General features: G+C 49.6%; 1 protein-coding gene across 5 annotated transcripts in view; it reads left to right on the top strand.

The window, feature by feature from the left end:
• LOC308661189 (uncharacterized protein) overlaps positions 1–10,842 on the top strand; it is a 30,824-nt gene extending 19,982 nt beyond the window's left edge. For 4 of the 5 annotated variants that reach the window (XM_081316037.1, XM_081316034.1, XM_081316033.1 and 1 more), the window contains 3 exons: positions 2,202–3,099; positions 7,041–7,158; positions 8,877–10,842. In XM_081316037.1, the coding sequence (XP_081172163.1) occupies positions 2,308–3,099; positions 7,041–7,158; positions 8,877–9,739 (1,773 nt within the window). In that variant the 5' untranslated portion in view covers positions 2,202–2,307 and the 3' untranslated portion in view covers positions 9,740–10,842. Of the gene's footprint in view, positions 1–1,365; positions 3,100–7,040; positions 7,159–8,876 lie in introns of those variants that run through there. The other variant, XM_081316035.1, reaches the window with a different exon arrangement.
• The last annotated feature ends 3,081 nt before the right edge of the window (positions 10,843–13,923 follow it).

Below are 13,923 nucleotides of genomic sequence, written 5' to 3' on the forward strand. Positions count from 1 at the left end.
TCATAAAAGGGTCATCTTTCCTCATGCTGCCTCAGGAATTCTGGGAGTTGAAGTCCACAGGTCATAAAAGGGCCATCTTTCCTCATGCTGCCTCAGGAATTCTGGGAGTTGAAGTCCACAGGTCATAAAAGGGCCATCTTTCCTCATGCTGCCTCAGGAATTCTGGGAGTTGAAGTCCACAGGTCATAAAAGGGCCATCTTTCCTCATGCTGCCTCAGGAATTCTGGGAGTTGAAGTCCACAGGTCATAAAAGGGCCATCTTTCCTCATGCTGCCTCAGGAATTCTGGGAGTTGAAGTCCACAGGTCATAAAAGGGCCATCTTTCCTCATGCTGCCTCAGGAATTCTGGGAGTTGAAGTCCACAGGTCATAAAAGGGCCCTCTTCCCTCATGCTGCCTCAGGAATTCTGGGAGTTGAAGTCCACAGGTCATAAAAGGGCCATGTTTGAAGACCCCCCTGCTCTAGCTGTTTTAACATCTGGTAAATGCTGTGTTGGCCTGCTTACCTGTAATTTGGATGCTCAAGGTAATATATATAGGGGGGGGTTCTTCTCTCCACCCGGTAAGAGTTGGCTGATAGCGAGATAGCGACCGGCTCAAAGACGCATAACGGGACCATGGTTAAATGGGAGAAACTTAAGTAGAGGTTTTAAGTCTCTGCAAGCTATTAAAACCTAGCCCCCCAAAAAAATCTGTTTTAAAGGGGGGGAAAACCTGCCCCTACCTGTTGTGCCCCGGAAGTGTTCAGCCCTGCTCTAACCAGGTGTCGGCTTGCAGCTCACACTTGCGTTTCACTATCACTGGGTGCCAGTGTGCTATGAACTCTAGGGAGGCGGACTGGAGGAGGTTTAACGGGTAACGAAAAACTTGACTATATCTCTCTGCCATGTGGCTTCAGGGCGAACCGACTGGGAACATAACGTGGCTGCGTACCAACCTACGCTTGAAGTGACGGTTCTGAAACAGCTTCTTTGAATTTGATCGGACGTGGTTGGGGGTGGGGGGAACGAGGGCACACACCTAAGGGAAGGAAAAGATAGACTTGGGGATAACAGAACAGAATAACAGAGTTGAAAGGGACCTTGGAGGTCTTCTAGTCCAACCCCCTGCTCAGGCAGGAAACCCTATACCAGAGGTAGGCGACCTCGGCTCTTTTATGACTCATGGACTTCCAACTCCACCAAATGAGCCTTGGTGGAGCAGTGGGCTAATGCCTCCTTAAGTAACACCAGCTTCCTGCAGTTAGTGCAGGTTCGCATCCCGCCAGGCACAAGGTTGACTCAGCCTTCCATCCTTCCGAGGTAGGTAAAATGAGGACCCAGATTGTTGGGGGCAATTAAGCTGACTTTGTAATAATGCCGCTTGGGGCCCCCCGAAAGCCCTAATAAGCAGGCATATACATAGAGTGAAGGCTATTGCTAAGCACATTGATTTGTGCTTAGATTGTAAGCCGCCCTGAGTCTTCGGAGAAGGGCGGGATATAAATGGGATTTTAAAAAAAAACAACTCCCAGAATTCCTGAATCAGCTATGCTGACTCAGGAATTCTGGGAGTTGAGGTCCATGAGTCATAAAAGAGCCGAGGTCGCCTACTCTTGCCCTATACCATTTCAGACAAATGGTCCAATTTCTTCTTAAAAAATTTCCAGAGTTGGAGCATTCGCCGCTTCTGGAGGCAGGTTGTCCCACTGATTAATTGTTCTGACTGTCAGGAAACTTCTCCTTAGCTCCAGGTTGTTTCTCTCTTTGATTAGTTTCCATCCGTTGCTTCTTGTCCTGCCTTCGGGTGCTTTGGAGAATAGCTTGACTCTCTCTTCTCTGTGGCAGCCCCTGAGATATCGGAAGACTGCTATCATGTCCCCCCTCGTCCTTCTCTTCATTAAACTAGACCTACCCAATTCCAGTTCCTTGTATGTTTTAGCCTCCAGTCCCCTGATCATCTTTGTCGCTCTTCTCTGTACTCATTCTAGAGTCTCAACATCTTTTTTTACATCGTGGCGACCAAATTTTGGCACGATTTTCAGTTCTGGCTTTGCATTACTGTAATTCACTTGTCTTGTAATCAACCATACCTTTATCAACAAATAGAGCCAAGGATCGTTTTTTACTTAGAGGTTCAAGCCGAGGCAGGTCTGACACCAGGAATTGGCTCCAAATCTGATTCATGGCATTCTCTTGGATTGTCTTTTTAATTTTCTTCCAGGCCGAAACGCTTCCTTGTTCCTTACACTTTCCATCTCGGCAGCCGGCATCACCGAGAAAAGGAGAATTCCCTCAGACGATCCCACCCTTGCTATTAAGAAGCGACAATGGCAGAAGAACACAGAAGCCCGGCCAGCTTGGATCTGCAGCTGGACGCCGATCTGGAGGATGGGGTGAAGATTGAGGTGCAGGAAGAAGCAGAACCCAAGAAGGAGGTGGTGGAAAGGCCTCTGAGAATCCCCTCGGAGAGGGCCAACGAATCCCGGAAAAGCGTAACGGCGGAAGCCATTAAGCGGGAGCCAGAGGCCGACCCGGAAGACTGTTGCTTGGAAGTGGAAGAAGAGAAATTTATCATAGGCAAACCGTCACCAACTTCCGAGCCGGGGAATGAGCAGCTGCTGAGGGCAGAAGGAAGTAGCCATTCAGAGGCTGAACTCTCTTCTCTGGAGGAAACCTCCGACCCCGGGCTGCGTCGTCAGCGGAACAGGGTGACCCAGCCCCTCTTGCACCTCGGCGAAGGAACCCGGCAGTTGGTCAACAGCGCCTCTGCGAAAGACAAAACGGAGTTCATCGAGGTGGAGGAGGAAGGCCTGGAGGTGACCGGCGCCAGCCTGGACATTGAGCGTCAGTGTTTCCGGCAGTTCTGCTACCAGGATGCCGAGGGGCCCCGCGAAGTCTGCGGCATGCTCTGGAAGCTGTGCCATCGCTGGCTGCAACCGGAGCGGCGTTCCAAGAGCCAGATCCTGGAGCTGGTGATCCTGGAGCAGTTCCTGTCCATCTTGCCCGAAGAAATGCAGAATTGGGTCCGAGCCAAGCATCCGGAGACTTGCTTTCAAGCCGTTAGCCTGGCGGAGGACTTCCTGGGGCGTCAGCAAGGGACCGAGCGGCGGGAACGGCAGGTGAGGAGAGAGGTCGGTCAGGGTCAGCGGTGAAACTGAGCCTTCGCAAGGGGCGTCAAGTTTGCCACCCGCCCCCCTCCCTCCCCCCCCCCGAATTTAGCTGGAGAGAAGCAGCAGGTTAACAGCAGCGTTTTGTACCTTTGGCAAGGTGTGAAGCCGTGTGGAATTCTGGGAGTTGAAGTCCACCCGTCTTCACGTTGCCAAGGTTGAGAAACACTGGCCTAGTCCAGGGGTAGGCAACCTTGGCTCTTTTATGACTCGTGGACTTCAACTCCCAGAATTCCTGAGCCGGCCATGCTGAGGGGAAAGGGAGAGGTTTCCAAGCTGAGCCATGTTGGCTCAGGAATTCTGGGAGTTGAAGTCCATGAGTCATAAAAGAGCCGAGGCTGCCTACCCCTGGCCTAGGCCGCTTCATGACTCGTGGACTTCAACTCCCAGAATTCCTGAGCCGGCCATGCTGAGGGGAAAGGGAGAGGTTTCCAAGCTGAGCCATGTTGGCTCAGGAATTCTGGGAGTTGAAGTCCATGAGTCATAAAAGAGCCGAGGCTGCCTACCCCTGGCCTAGGCCGCTTTATGACTCGTGGACTTCAACTCCCAGAATTCCTGAGCCGGCCATGCTGAGGGGAAAGGGAGAGGTTTCCAAGCTGAGCCATGTTGGCTCAGGAATTCTGGGAGTTGAAGTCCACGAGTCATAAAAGAGCCGAGGCGGCCTACCCCTGGCCTAGTCTAAATATCACAGCAAAATCTTGAAAAACCTAACAGCTTCTCTCTTCCTCTTACATCTAAGAGAGTCAGGGTGGACCAGTTTTGAGTCTTCTTCCTCACCCTCTTCCTCTTCCTCTGGACGAAGTTAAAATGTTTTTATAAAGGTTGCCCCATACCTCCTTCCAAGCTATTTTCATGTTCCTCTATGCCTGAGTGTTCACTTTTGAAGTTTTGCAGGCAATTTTTTTTTTAAAAAAGAGAGGAGAGCGAGAGAGAGAAATTGGGATTGGGATTGGAAACAGTCATTTTCTCAATCGCTACTAAACGTCCTGGGCTGCCATTTTGAGACTAGGAAAGACCTCGGCAGCCATTTTGTACAATGCTTTCAAATTCCAGACGGGAAGGGAGGCTACAAACGTTTGCCTCTCTTCGAGTCAGGAAGGCCCCGGTCTCTCCAGAATGTTTGGAATTTGTTTGGAATTACAGGAATGGAAGATTAACTGTGAGCTAGGAAAGATACCGGGAGCAGCAGCTTTTGAGGGCTTCTTTCAAACAAATCAGGAGGAACAAGCCTTGAGTGTTTCAAACGGCAGATTGAAGTCGGGGAAGGAGCAAGCATAGAAAAAAAAATACAGGCTGGTTCTGCCGTCTTTTGTTTCGGAAACCTTTGTGGAAACCAGCAGATGAGAGATTTGGATCAAAAATGAGATTCCTTTCCTTAAAAGCCAGCTGCCTTTGCAATATCCTTAGTGTTGTTGTGGGGGGATTTTTTTTCTTTTTTTTTTTGCATGTTTGCTTTTGGAAGTACAGGTGACTTACAGCACTTCATTTAGTGACCACTCAAAGTTACAACGGCGCTGAACAAAGCGGCTTGTGAACGGCTTTTCGCGCTTAGGATCATTGCAGCATCCCCACGGTCGCGGGATCAAAATTCAGAGGTCTGGCCAGTGACTCATATTTATGACCGGTTGCAGTGTCTCAGGGGTCGTGTGATCTCCTATCGCGACCTTCTGGCGGGCAAAGTTCCATGGGGGAGCCAGATTCACTTAACAACCGTGTTACTAATTCAACAACCGCAGGGATTCACTTAACGACCGTGGCAAGAAAAGCCGTAAAATGGGGCAACACTCACATTTTTTATTTATTTTATTTATTTTAATTCTATTTATATCCCGCCCTTCTCCGAAGACTCAGGGCGGCTTACACGCTTAGCAGTAGCCTTCATTCTATGTATATGCCTGCTTATTAGGGCTTTCACACACACACCTCCAAGCGGCATTATTACAAAGCCAGCTTAATTGCCCCCAACAATCTGGGTCCTCATTTTACCTACCTCGGAAGGATGGAAGGCTGAGTCAACCTTGAGCCTGGTGGGATGCGAACCTGCACTAATTGCAGGCAGCTGGTGTTACTTAAGGAGGCATTAGCCCACTGCTCCACCAAGGCTTTTAATATAACTGTCTCGCTTAGCAACCGAAATGGTGTGAATGCAGATTGAGGACTACCTGTGTGCCTAAGGGGGAAGGGGGGGGAAGTCTCCCCGTGATCTCAGTTTTGAGAGGGGCTGCGCCCATCGAAAGCACCCCCAAGCCTGAGAGGGCGCTAGAGTTCCTGCTTTGCCAATAGAGTTCAGCTTCCTAGAAGCTTTGCTAGATGGGAATTCTTGGAGTTGCGATCTTAGCACATCAGGATGGATGTAGCGATAAGATGATCCAGGTCATTTGGGCTGATTCTCCGTTTTGTTTTCTTGTTCCATCCTTGAAGGGGAAAAAACCCAGCGGTACAGGCAGCCCTTAAAGCCATCTTTCAGCCCAAAATTCCTTTTCTTTTTAAATTAAGACATTCCTTAAGTGAGTTTTGTCCCATTTTGCGACCTTTCCTACCGCGGTTATTAAGCGAATCGTTGCAAAATGGGGCAAAACTCACTTAAGGAATGTCTCAAAAAAAAGAAAAGAAATTTTGGGCTGAAAGATGGCTTTAAGCCGGTCGTTAAGTGAATCTGGCTTCCCCGTCGACTTTGCTTGTCAGGAGGTCACAGTTAGGTGTTCACACAACCCTGGAATGCTGCAGCCATCATAAATACAAGTCGGTGGCCAAACATCTGAATTTTGATCATGTGACCGCTGAGTCGTAAGTGTGAAAAAGGGTCACCAGTTACTTTTTTCAGTGGCGTAACTTTGAATGGTCACTAAACAAATGGTTGTAAATCAAGGACTGCCCATACCAGGGGTAGGCCACCTTGGCCCTTTTATTTTATTTTTTATTTTATTTTAATTCCATTTATATCCCGCCCGTCTCCGAAGACTCAGGGCGGCTTACAAGCTTAGCAGTAGCTTGTAAGTTGTGGACTTCAACTCCCAGAATTCCTGACCCAGCTTGGCTCAGCTGGGAAACCTTTCCCTTTCCCCTCAGCATGGCTGGCTCAGGAAGTCTGGGAGTTGAAGTCCACGAGTCATAAAAGAGCCAAGGTTGCCTACCCCTGGCCTATACAGATACTACCGTATATACCAGGCAGTATAATAATCAAAGTATCCGGCATACGCAGGCGTCCACTGTATAAGTAGCCCTCAACTAACAATGGTTTGCATTAACAGCATCCTTCAAAAAAGTTAGTCACAGCCTAAATTGGAGTTTAAGACCATCGTCCTTTCCGCACTGCCCTATGATCACAATTTGGGCATTTGGCGGTCAGTTCGCATTTGTGACAGGTTGCAGCATCTGTGGACACTTGATCGTGATTTGCAACGTTTTTTGCGACAAAACAGTAAAACCTGCCACGGCGTAAGGCTCCATCGATTCGCCCACAACGACTGCATGACTTAGGTTATGATTGCAGTGACTCAACTTACGATTGTCGTAAAAAAAATGGTTGTAAAATTGGATCCAGTCACGTGATGACTCAACTTACAACTGAAATACCTGTCCCAATTGTGGCTATAAGTCGAGGACTAACTATAGGTAGACCAGGGGTCTAGCAAACTTGGCTCTTTTGTGGACTTCAACTCCCAGAATTCCTCAACCAGGCACACTGACTGAGGAATTCTGGGAGTTGAAGTCCACAAGTCATAAAAGGGCCAGGTTTGAAGACCCCTGATGTAGACAGACCGTATTTTCCCAATTAAGGATGTATTTGGGGATTGGGCATAGAGTTAGGCTGGCAAGAGTGGCCCGATCCTCCTTAATCTCTCACTCCTTCCTTCTGCTGCTGTTGATGTTGGGTCTGGCTGCTTTTCCAGGCTCTGTGGCCCTTCAAAGAGGCAACTGTGGATTTCCATGGGTCTGCGGGGGCACCAATGGAGTCAAGCGAATGGCCGATGTTCAGGGAGAACAAAGAAGAGGATGTCCCTTTACTGGGTAAGGATTTCCCACCCTTTCCACCCAAAACAACAAGGTAAAAGGTAAAACAAAACCTGGCATAAAAAGCAGAATTCTTCCGTTCCAATGACGTCGTGACATCGCTGTTCCACTTGCTTTGTGACACACCCAAAAATTCCCCTCCTGACCTCCAAAATGTTGACTTCCTTGCTCCAAGGCAGTGTTTTTCAACCTTTTTTGGGCAAAGGCACACTTGTTTCATGAAAAAAATCACGAGGCACTCCACCATTAGAAAATGTTAAAAAATTTAACTCTGTGCCTATATTGACTATATATAAAGTAATTCTCTTGAATAGGAATCAAATAAACACAAAGAAAGTATTTTATAATTACTTTTCAATTTTTCCCACGGCACACCAGGCAACATCTCGCGGCACACTAGTGTGCCGCGGAACAGTGGTTGAAAAACACTGCTCCAAGGATCATAAAACTCAATTTCCATTTCAAATACTTTCGATGTCATCCCTTTATTTATTTATTTATTTAATTAGATTTGTATACCGCCCTTTCCCGAAGGACTCAGGGCGGTTTACAGGGTAATTAAAACAAGAAATACAAAAGTTAAAAATGATTTAAAAAATTACAACAGTCCCTGAAAAGGTAAAAGCCCCCAATTAAAATTAAAATTCAAACTGCCAATTAATTGTTTTGATAAGAGGCCAGTACTGAGCTGGGTAGATTTCCCAGAGCTGCCCGTGCACTCTTGAGACAATCCTGGCATTGCCGAGTTTACAAAAAGCCTTGAACTGGCGCTACCCGTGGTTTTGACTCCCATTGGGGCCTTTCCTTGGAAGCCGCCTGCTTCCCTGGCAGAGACAAAAGCCACGTTATAAGGCGCCTATCCTTATTTCAGCCTTTGGGGCAAGCGAAGAATCCCTTCCCCCCACCCCCCAGTTCTAGGCAAGTTGCAGCGCCTTGAATGTCGTCCGGCAGAGCAGTGCAGAACGCATGCCGGGATCCTGAACCGTAAGCTGTATGAAGGCAAATATACGTGTCTCAGGATAATGTTACAAAATCCAATCTGAGTCGGTCAGTGGGACCTGAGGTTTGTTCTTCCAAGCTTCCGGACTTGGGCTGGAGCCCATCCTCAGAGAAGTTGTCGATCTCCAGGATGTGTCTTGGAGACGGAGAAGTGGGCTCCAGCCCAAGTCTGAAAACTTGGAAGAACCAACCTCTGGCCCAGTGACCAGCTCAGGTTGGATCCTACAAAAGGTGTGTCCATAGATCAGGATGTCAGTGTTGCTAACATCGAATGTTCTTGCTTGACAACATAGGGAGATGTAGCCTTCCTTTAACTCTTATATTACTTTTAGAGCTAGAATTAGTGGACGCTGAGGGGAGTAGGGAGAATGTATCTCAAGACTGTTTGTAATAAGAGTAGAGAAGAATTTGGCGAGTTGTTAAACAGGAGGGAAAGTTTGCATTTTAAACTTAATTGGAGAATGTGATTTATGACGTTTAAATTAAAGGAGGGAATTGTGTTTGATACGATGTGTTCACAGGGGAGGAGAATTCAGTTCTTGGCTTCTAATATGTACGTGCCAAAGCTATGCAAGTATAATAAAAGATTCTTGCAAGGTAAACGATGCCTTGGAAGTTCTTTGAAGGACTGCATTTGTCGGAACCATGACATTAACCATGACACAGTCCCAAACTGGTGAAGGTAAAGTAGCAGGCAAATCTTGTTTCTTTTCCAGCTTCGGTGGAGAACCCGTACACCTGCTGGGACTGCGGAGAGAGCTTTTCGGGGATAGACGTGCTGGTGGCCCACCAGAGCATCCACACAGGAGAGAAACCCTTCATTTGCTCCAAATGCGGGCAGAGCTTCAGCCAGCGTTCGCAACTGACCGCCCACGAAAAAAGCCACGTGCCAAAGAAGGCTTTCCCTTGTCCGGATTGTGAACAAAGTTTTAACAAGAAAAGTGGGCTCTTGGCTCATCAGAGGACACATACGGGAGAGAAGCCGTATCATTGCGTAGACTGCGGGCAGAGTTTCGCCCACAAGTTCGATGTGATCCGGCACCAGCGTATCCACACGGGAGAGAAACCGCACGAGTGCCCGGTCTGCGGGAAGAGCTTCCGCAACACCTCCGCGTACCACGTCCACATGAGGATCCACACGGAAGAGAAGCCCTACCCCTGCTCGGTTTGCGGGAAGAGCTTCCGGCATCGGGCCAACGTCATTGTCCACGAGAGGATCCACACGGGAGAAAAGCCGTACGTCTGCGTGGAATGTGGGAAGAGCTTTGGCGATGCGTCTTCCCTTCGGAAGCACAGAAGATCCCACACCGGAGAGAGGCCCTACCACTGCGCGGAGTGCGGGAAAAGTTTTTCTCAGAACGCCGGGCTGGTTCAGCACGAGAAAATCCATACGGGAGAAAAACCCTATCAGTGCCCCGAATGTCCCAAAAGCTTCCGGGACAAATCGGCTTTCGTGGCTCACCAGAGGACCCACACGAAGGAGACTCCCTACCGTTGCATGGTCTGCGGCAAATGCTTCGGCCATCGTTCCAACCTTCACAAGCACGAAAAAATCCACGCCCGGAGACAAATGGTCTGATCTCCGACGGGAAAGCACTTCGTTCAGAAACCAAAACTCCTCTCGCATGAAAAGACTCGTTGGCAGGAAACAGGCGGAATAGTTTTCATTTTTCCACCAGGTACACGTCGTACCTTCTATCTTAAACTTCCAAGGCTGCATCGCTTTTAACAGACAGCCGGAACAAAAAAGTGCTTTTATTATTATTATTATTATTTTTATTTTGGGGAGGTAGACCCGATCGTATGAAGGTGAATAGGACCGATTGTCTCTATTGCCATTGTGGCTTTTTTTTTCCTTTTTCCTTACCTCTTCGATTTTTTTTTTAAAAAACAACATATTTCAAGTGAGTTGATTTAATGAACAGCACTACTCACGTTTTGATTGCATGTACCCTGTAACCGGTTCAATGTGAACATTTTGGCTGGCTCTGGTTCCGGCTGGGTGCTCCTGCTCGCCGCCCGCAGGGTGTTGATTTGGCGCCTGGCGTTTGGGGAGGGGAGTGAGGAATGGACGTTGACGAGAGCGGATTTCTGGACGTGGGATGGAATCGAGTTGGCTTCCATCCTAAAGCGCTGACCCCTATCAGGAAAACGGTCCATGTCTGGGAGACACGTTGGCTGCAGAGGTCTGTGGCCCAAAGGCAGCCATGAATTTTTGGCATGGTGAGAGGAAGGCCTGATGGAATCGCCGTAGCCGAGGGTCTGCCAGAGCGAGCCCCTCCATCCCCTTTGGTTTCTCGCTTCGGCGAGGATGAGTGAGCCAATTTTTCTTTCAGGAGGGCTCAACCAGCACGTTCTTGCCAGCTTCCGATTAGTGGATTTCCGCCCCCCCCTTTTCCTTTCAGCCTTCCTCCTCCTTCTCCTCCTCCTCCTCCTCCCTCCACTCTTCCTTTACCTCAAAGTAATAGCAGGCATTTTTATTTCCTTTCTCTCTCGTCTTTGGCTTAACGCAGATGGAGATCCATGCTGTCGGACGCAAGTTAATGGACCTTGGCTTATAGTGAATTCAATATAGGCATCGTAGAAGCTACTTTATTTAATCGTTTTTTTCTCCTGCAGCCCGCTTCATTTCTCTTCGGATCTCTCTTTCGTCCACATTTAATAAAGTCTTTCTAAATTGGATTTTTGGTGTCAGCTGCCTCATTTTAAGTCGGGGAGGGCGGGGGAGGGAGTTAGGGCGCCCTGTGTACTGTGGTCTAGGACAGGGCTTTTCAACCTTTTCACCCATTGTACCACTTTTAGGATCTGGCAACATCCGAGTACCACCAGTCGCCTAGCAAGGTGTCAAAAACCTGATGACCCCCTCCCCCCAAAAAAGGAAAAAAGTGATGAAGTACAGGTAGTTCTCGACTTACAACCGTTCGCTTACTGACTGTTTGAAGTTACAATGGCACTGGAAAAAGTGCCCCCCCAAAGCCACAGCCGAGCAAGACACCTGCCTGCCCACCTGGCAGCACTCTTCCTCCTGTTCGAGGTTTTCATTGTTGTGAACATTTCTGTTGAGGATTGGCAGCAGGGGTGGGTTGTGGGTGTTTGGTTTTTATTTCCTCCCCTCTGCTGGGTGGTTGCAGCAGGTTTTGGTCACTTCACATGACTCTGGGACACTGACCGTCATAAATATGAATCAGTTGCCAAGCATCTGAATGTAAATCACAAGACCCTGGAGATGCTGCAACATTCCAGCTGATCGGCACTTCTTCTGGGCTCAGCAGAAGCGCCGGGATCAGCGCCGAGGTCCAGCTGAAGCCTGGCGCTGATCCTGGCGCTTCCGCTGAGCCCTGACAGCCCCGAAGAAGCGCTGATCCTGGGGCTTCCACCCAGCCCTGCAGCTCCAGCCATCTCTCGCTCAGGCTTCTGTGGTGCTGCCACCGGTTCAGCTCATTCCCCCGCTGCCACTTTGCTAGGTGCCAATGTACCACAGGTGGTACCTGTACTACTGGTTGAAAACCCCTGCTCTAGATCAGGGGTCCCCAACCTGTGGGCCGTGGCCTATTGGGCAATGGGCTGCATGAGGGGCTAGCCGGTGCGTGCGGGGAAGTGTGCATGCGGCCCCACTCGTGTGGGCATCGCAAGCGTGGGCATTCGTGGTATCACGCCTGCAAGCGTTGCCGCTAATATCGCGGGCATTCGCAGCCCCACTCATGCGAGCATTGTGGGCGTTTGCAGCTCCGCTTGCACAAGCGTCACTGCAAGCGTGGTGGGAGTTTGGAGCCCCAATTGCTCAAGCGTCGTGAGCATCACGGGTGCTCACGGCCCCACACGCACAAGCAACGGGTGTTCGTGCGCATGCATGCGTTCATTCCCACCCCCCACGGGACCATCCTTCCTGCTCCAGACCGCCAACCCTGAAAGGTTGGGGAACTGGTTTAGGAAGTCCTGGCAGCCCGCAGAAGGGCTGAGTGTTCAAGATCCCACTCCTTAACCCCGGATCCCTGGTGGCAGAGATTGAGTCGGCCTGTGTCGAGGATGGATCGAGTAGAGTTGCGCTCAGCTTGCAGATCTTGGAAGGGGATGAAAGAGGGTAAGGTTGGAGACAGGTTGTTCCTGTTGAAAATTCATAAATTTCCTAACAAGACACTTTCGGAGATAATACAGGTACTCTTGTTTCCCCGAAAGTAAGGCCTACCCCGAAAATAAGGCCTAGCTTGATTTTTGGGGGTGGGCCTAATATAAGCCCTATCCCAGGGGTAGGGCCACCTTGGCTCTTTGATGACTCGTGGACTTCAACTCCCAGAATTCCTCAGCCGGCCTGGCTCAGCTTGGAAACCTCTCCCTTTCCCCTCAGCATGGCCGGCTCAGGAATTCTGGGAGTTGAAGTCCACGAGTCATAAAGCGGCCTAAGGCCACGGGTAGGCAACCTTGGCTCTTTTATAACTTGTGGACTTCAACTCCCAGAATTCCTGAGCCAGCATGGCTCAGCTTGGAAACCTCTCCCTTTCCCCTCAGCGTGGCTGGCTCAGGAATTCTGGGAGTTGAAGTCCACGAGTCATAAAGCGGCCTAAGGCCAGGGGTAAGCAACCTTGGCTCTTTTATAACTTGTGGACTTCAACTCCCAGAATTCTTCAGCCGGCCTGGCTCAGCTTGGAAACCTCTCCCTTTCCCCTCAGCATGGCCGGCTCAGGAATTCTGGGAGTTGAAGTCCACGAGTCATAAAGCGGCCTAAGGCCACGGGTAGGCAACCGTGGCTCTTTTATAACTTGTGGACTTCAACTCCCCGAATTCCTGAGCCAGCATGGCTCAAGCTTGGAAACCTCTCCCTTTCCCCTCAGCGTGGCCGGCTCAGGAATTCTGGGAGTTGAAGTCCACGAGTCATAAAAGAGCCAAGGTTGCCTACCCCTGCCCTAACCCAGAAATAAGCCCTAGTTTTGGGGCGAGGCACACACTTAAAAATCAAGCTAGGGCAGGGGTGTGGAGTGTGTGGATCTGCCCTATGTGCACCCACCTACCTCGCAGCCAGGCCTCTCCTCGCAGGCCCTCTTCTTCTGAGGCGTCTTTTGCAGCCAGGCCTCCATTTCTCAGTCACAGGCCTTTCCAGAAGGCCTCTGTAGCCGAGAACCGAGCTATGGATTCAATCCATAACTTGGTTCTGCAAGACCTCTGCAGCCGAGGACCGAGCCGTTATTGAATCGGTACTCGGCTGCAGAGGCCTGACTGCGAAATGCCGGCCGAAATGCAGCTGCAGAATGAAGCTGCTCCTTCGGCCCCAGAAGAATTGGCCCGGCTGAGTAGGCTGTCCGTGCCGGAGGTAAGACATTCCCCGAAAGCAAGACCTGGTGCCTCTTTTGGAGGCAAAAAAAAAGTCCCAGTCTTATTTCCAGGGAAACACAGGTAGTCCTCGACTTATGACCACAATGGAGCCCAACATGTCTGTTGCTAAGTGAGACATTTGTTAAAGGAGGTTTTTTTTTAACCCCATTTATATCCCGCCCTTCTCCGAAGACTTAGGGTGGCTTACAATCTAAGCACAAATCAATTAGTTTTGCCCCACTTAACGACCTTTCTTCCCAGAAGTGAATCACTGCAGTTGCCAAATTAACCCGGTTGTTAATTGAATCCGGCTTCCCTATTGACTGCTTGACAGGAGGTCGCAAAAGGGGATCACATCACACACGCGCGCACGCACACACACACACGCACACACACACACGGACACTGCAGCCGTCATAAATATGAGTCGGTTGCCAAGTGTCTGAATTTTGATCA

Source organism: Vipera berus, assembly GCF_964194415.1.
Source record: "Vipera berus genome assembly, chromosome: 2".
Lineage (NCBI taxonomy): Eukaryota > Metazoa > Chordata > Lepidosauria > Squamata > Viperidae > Vipera > Vipera berus.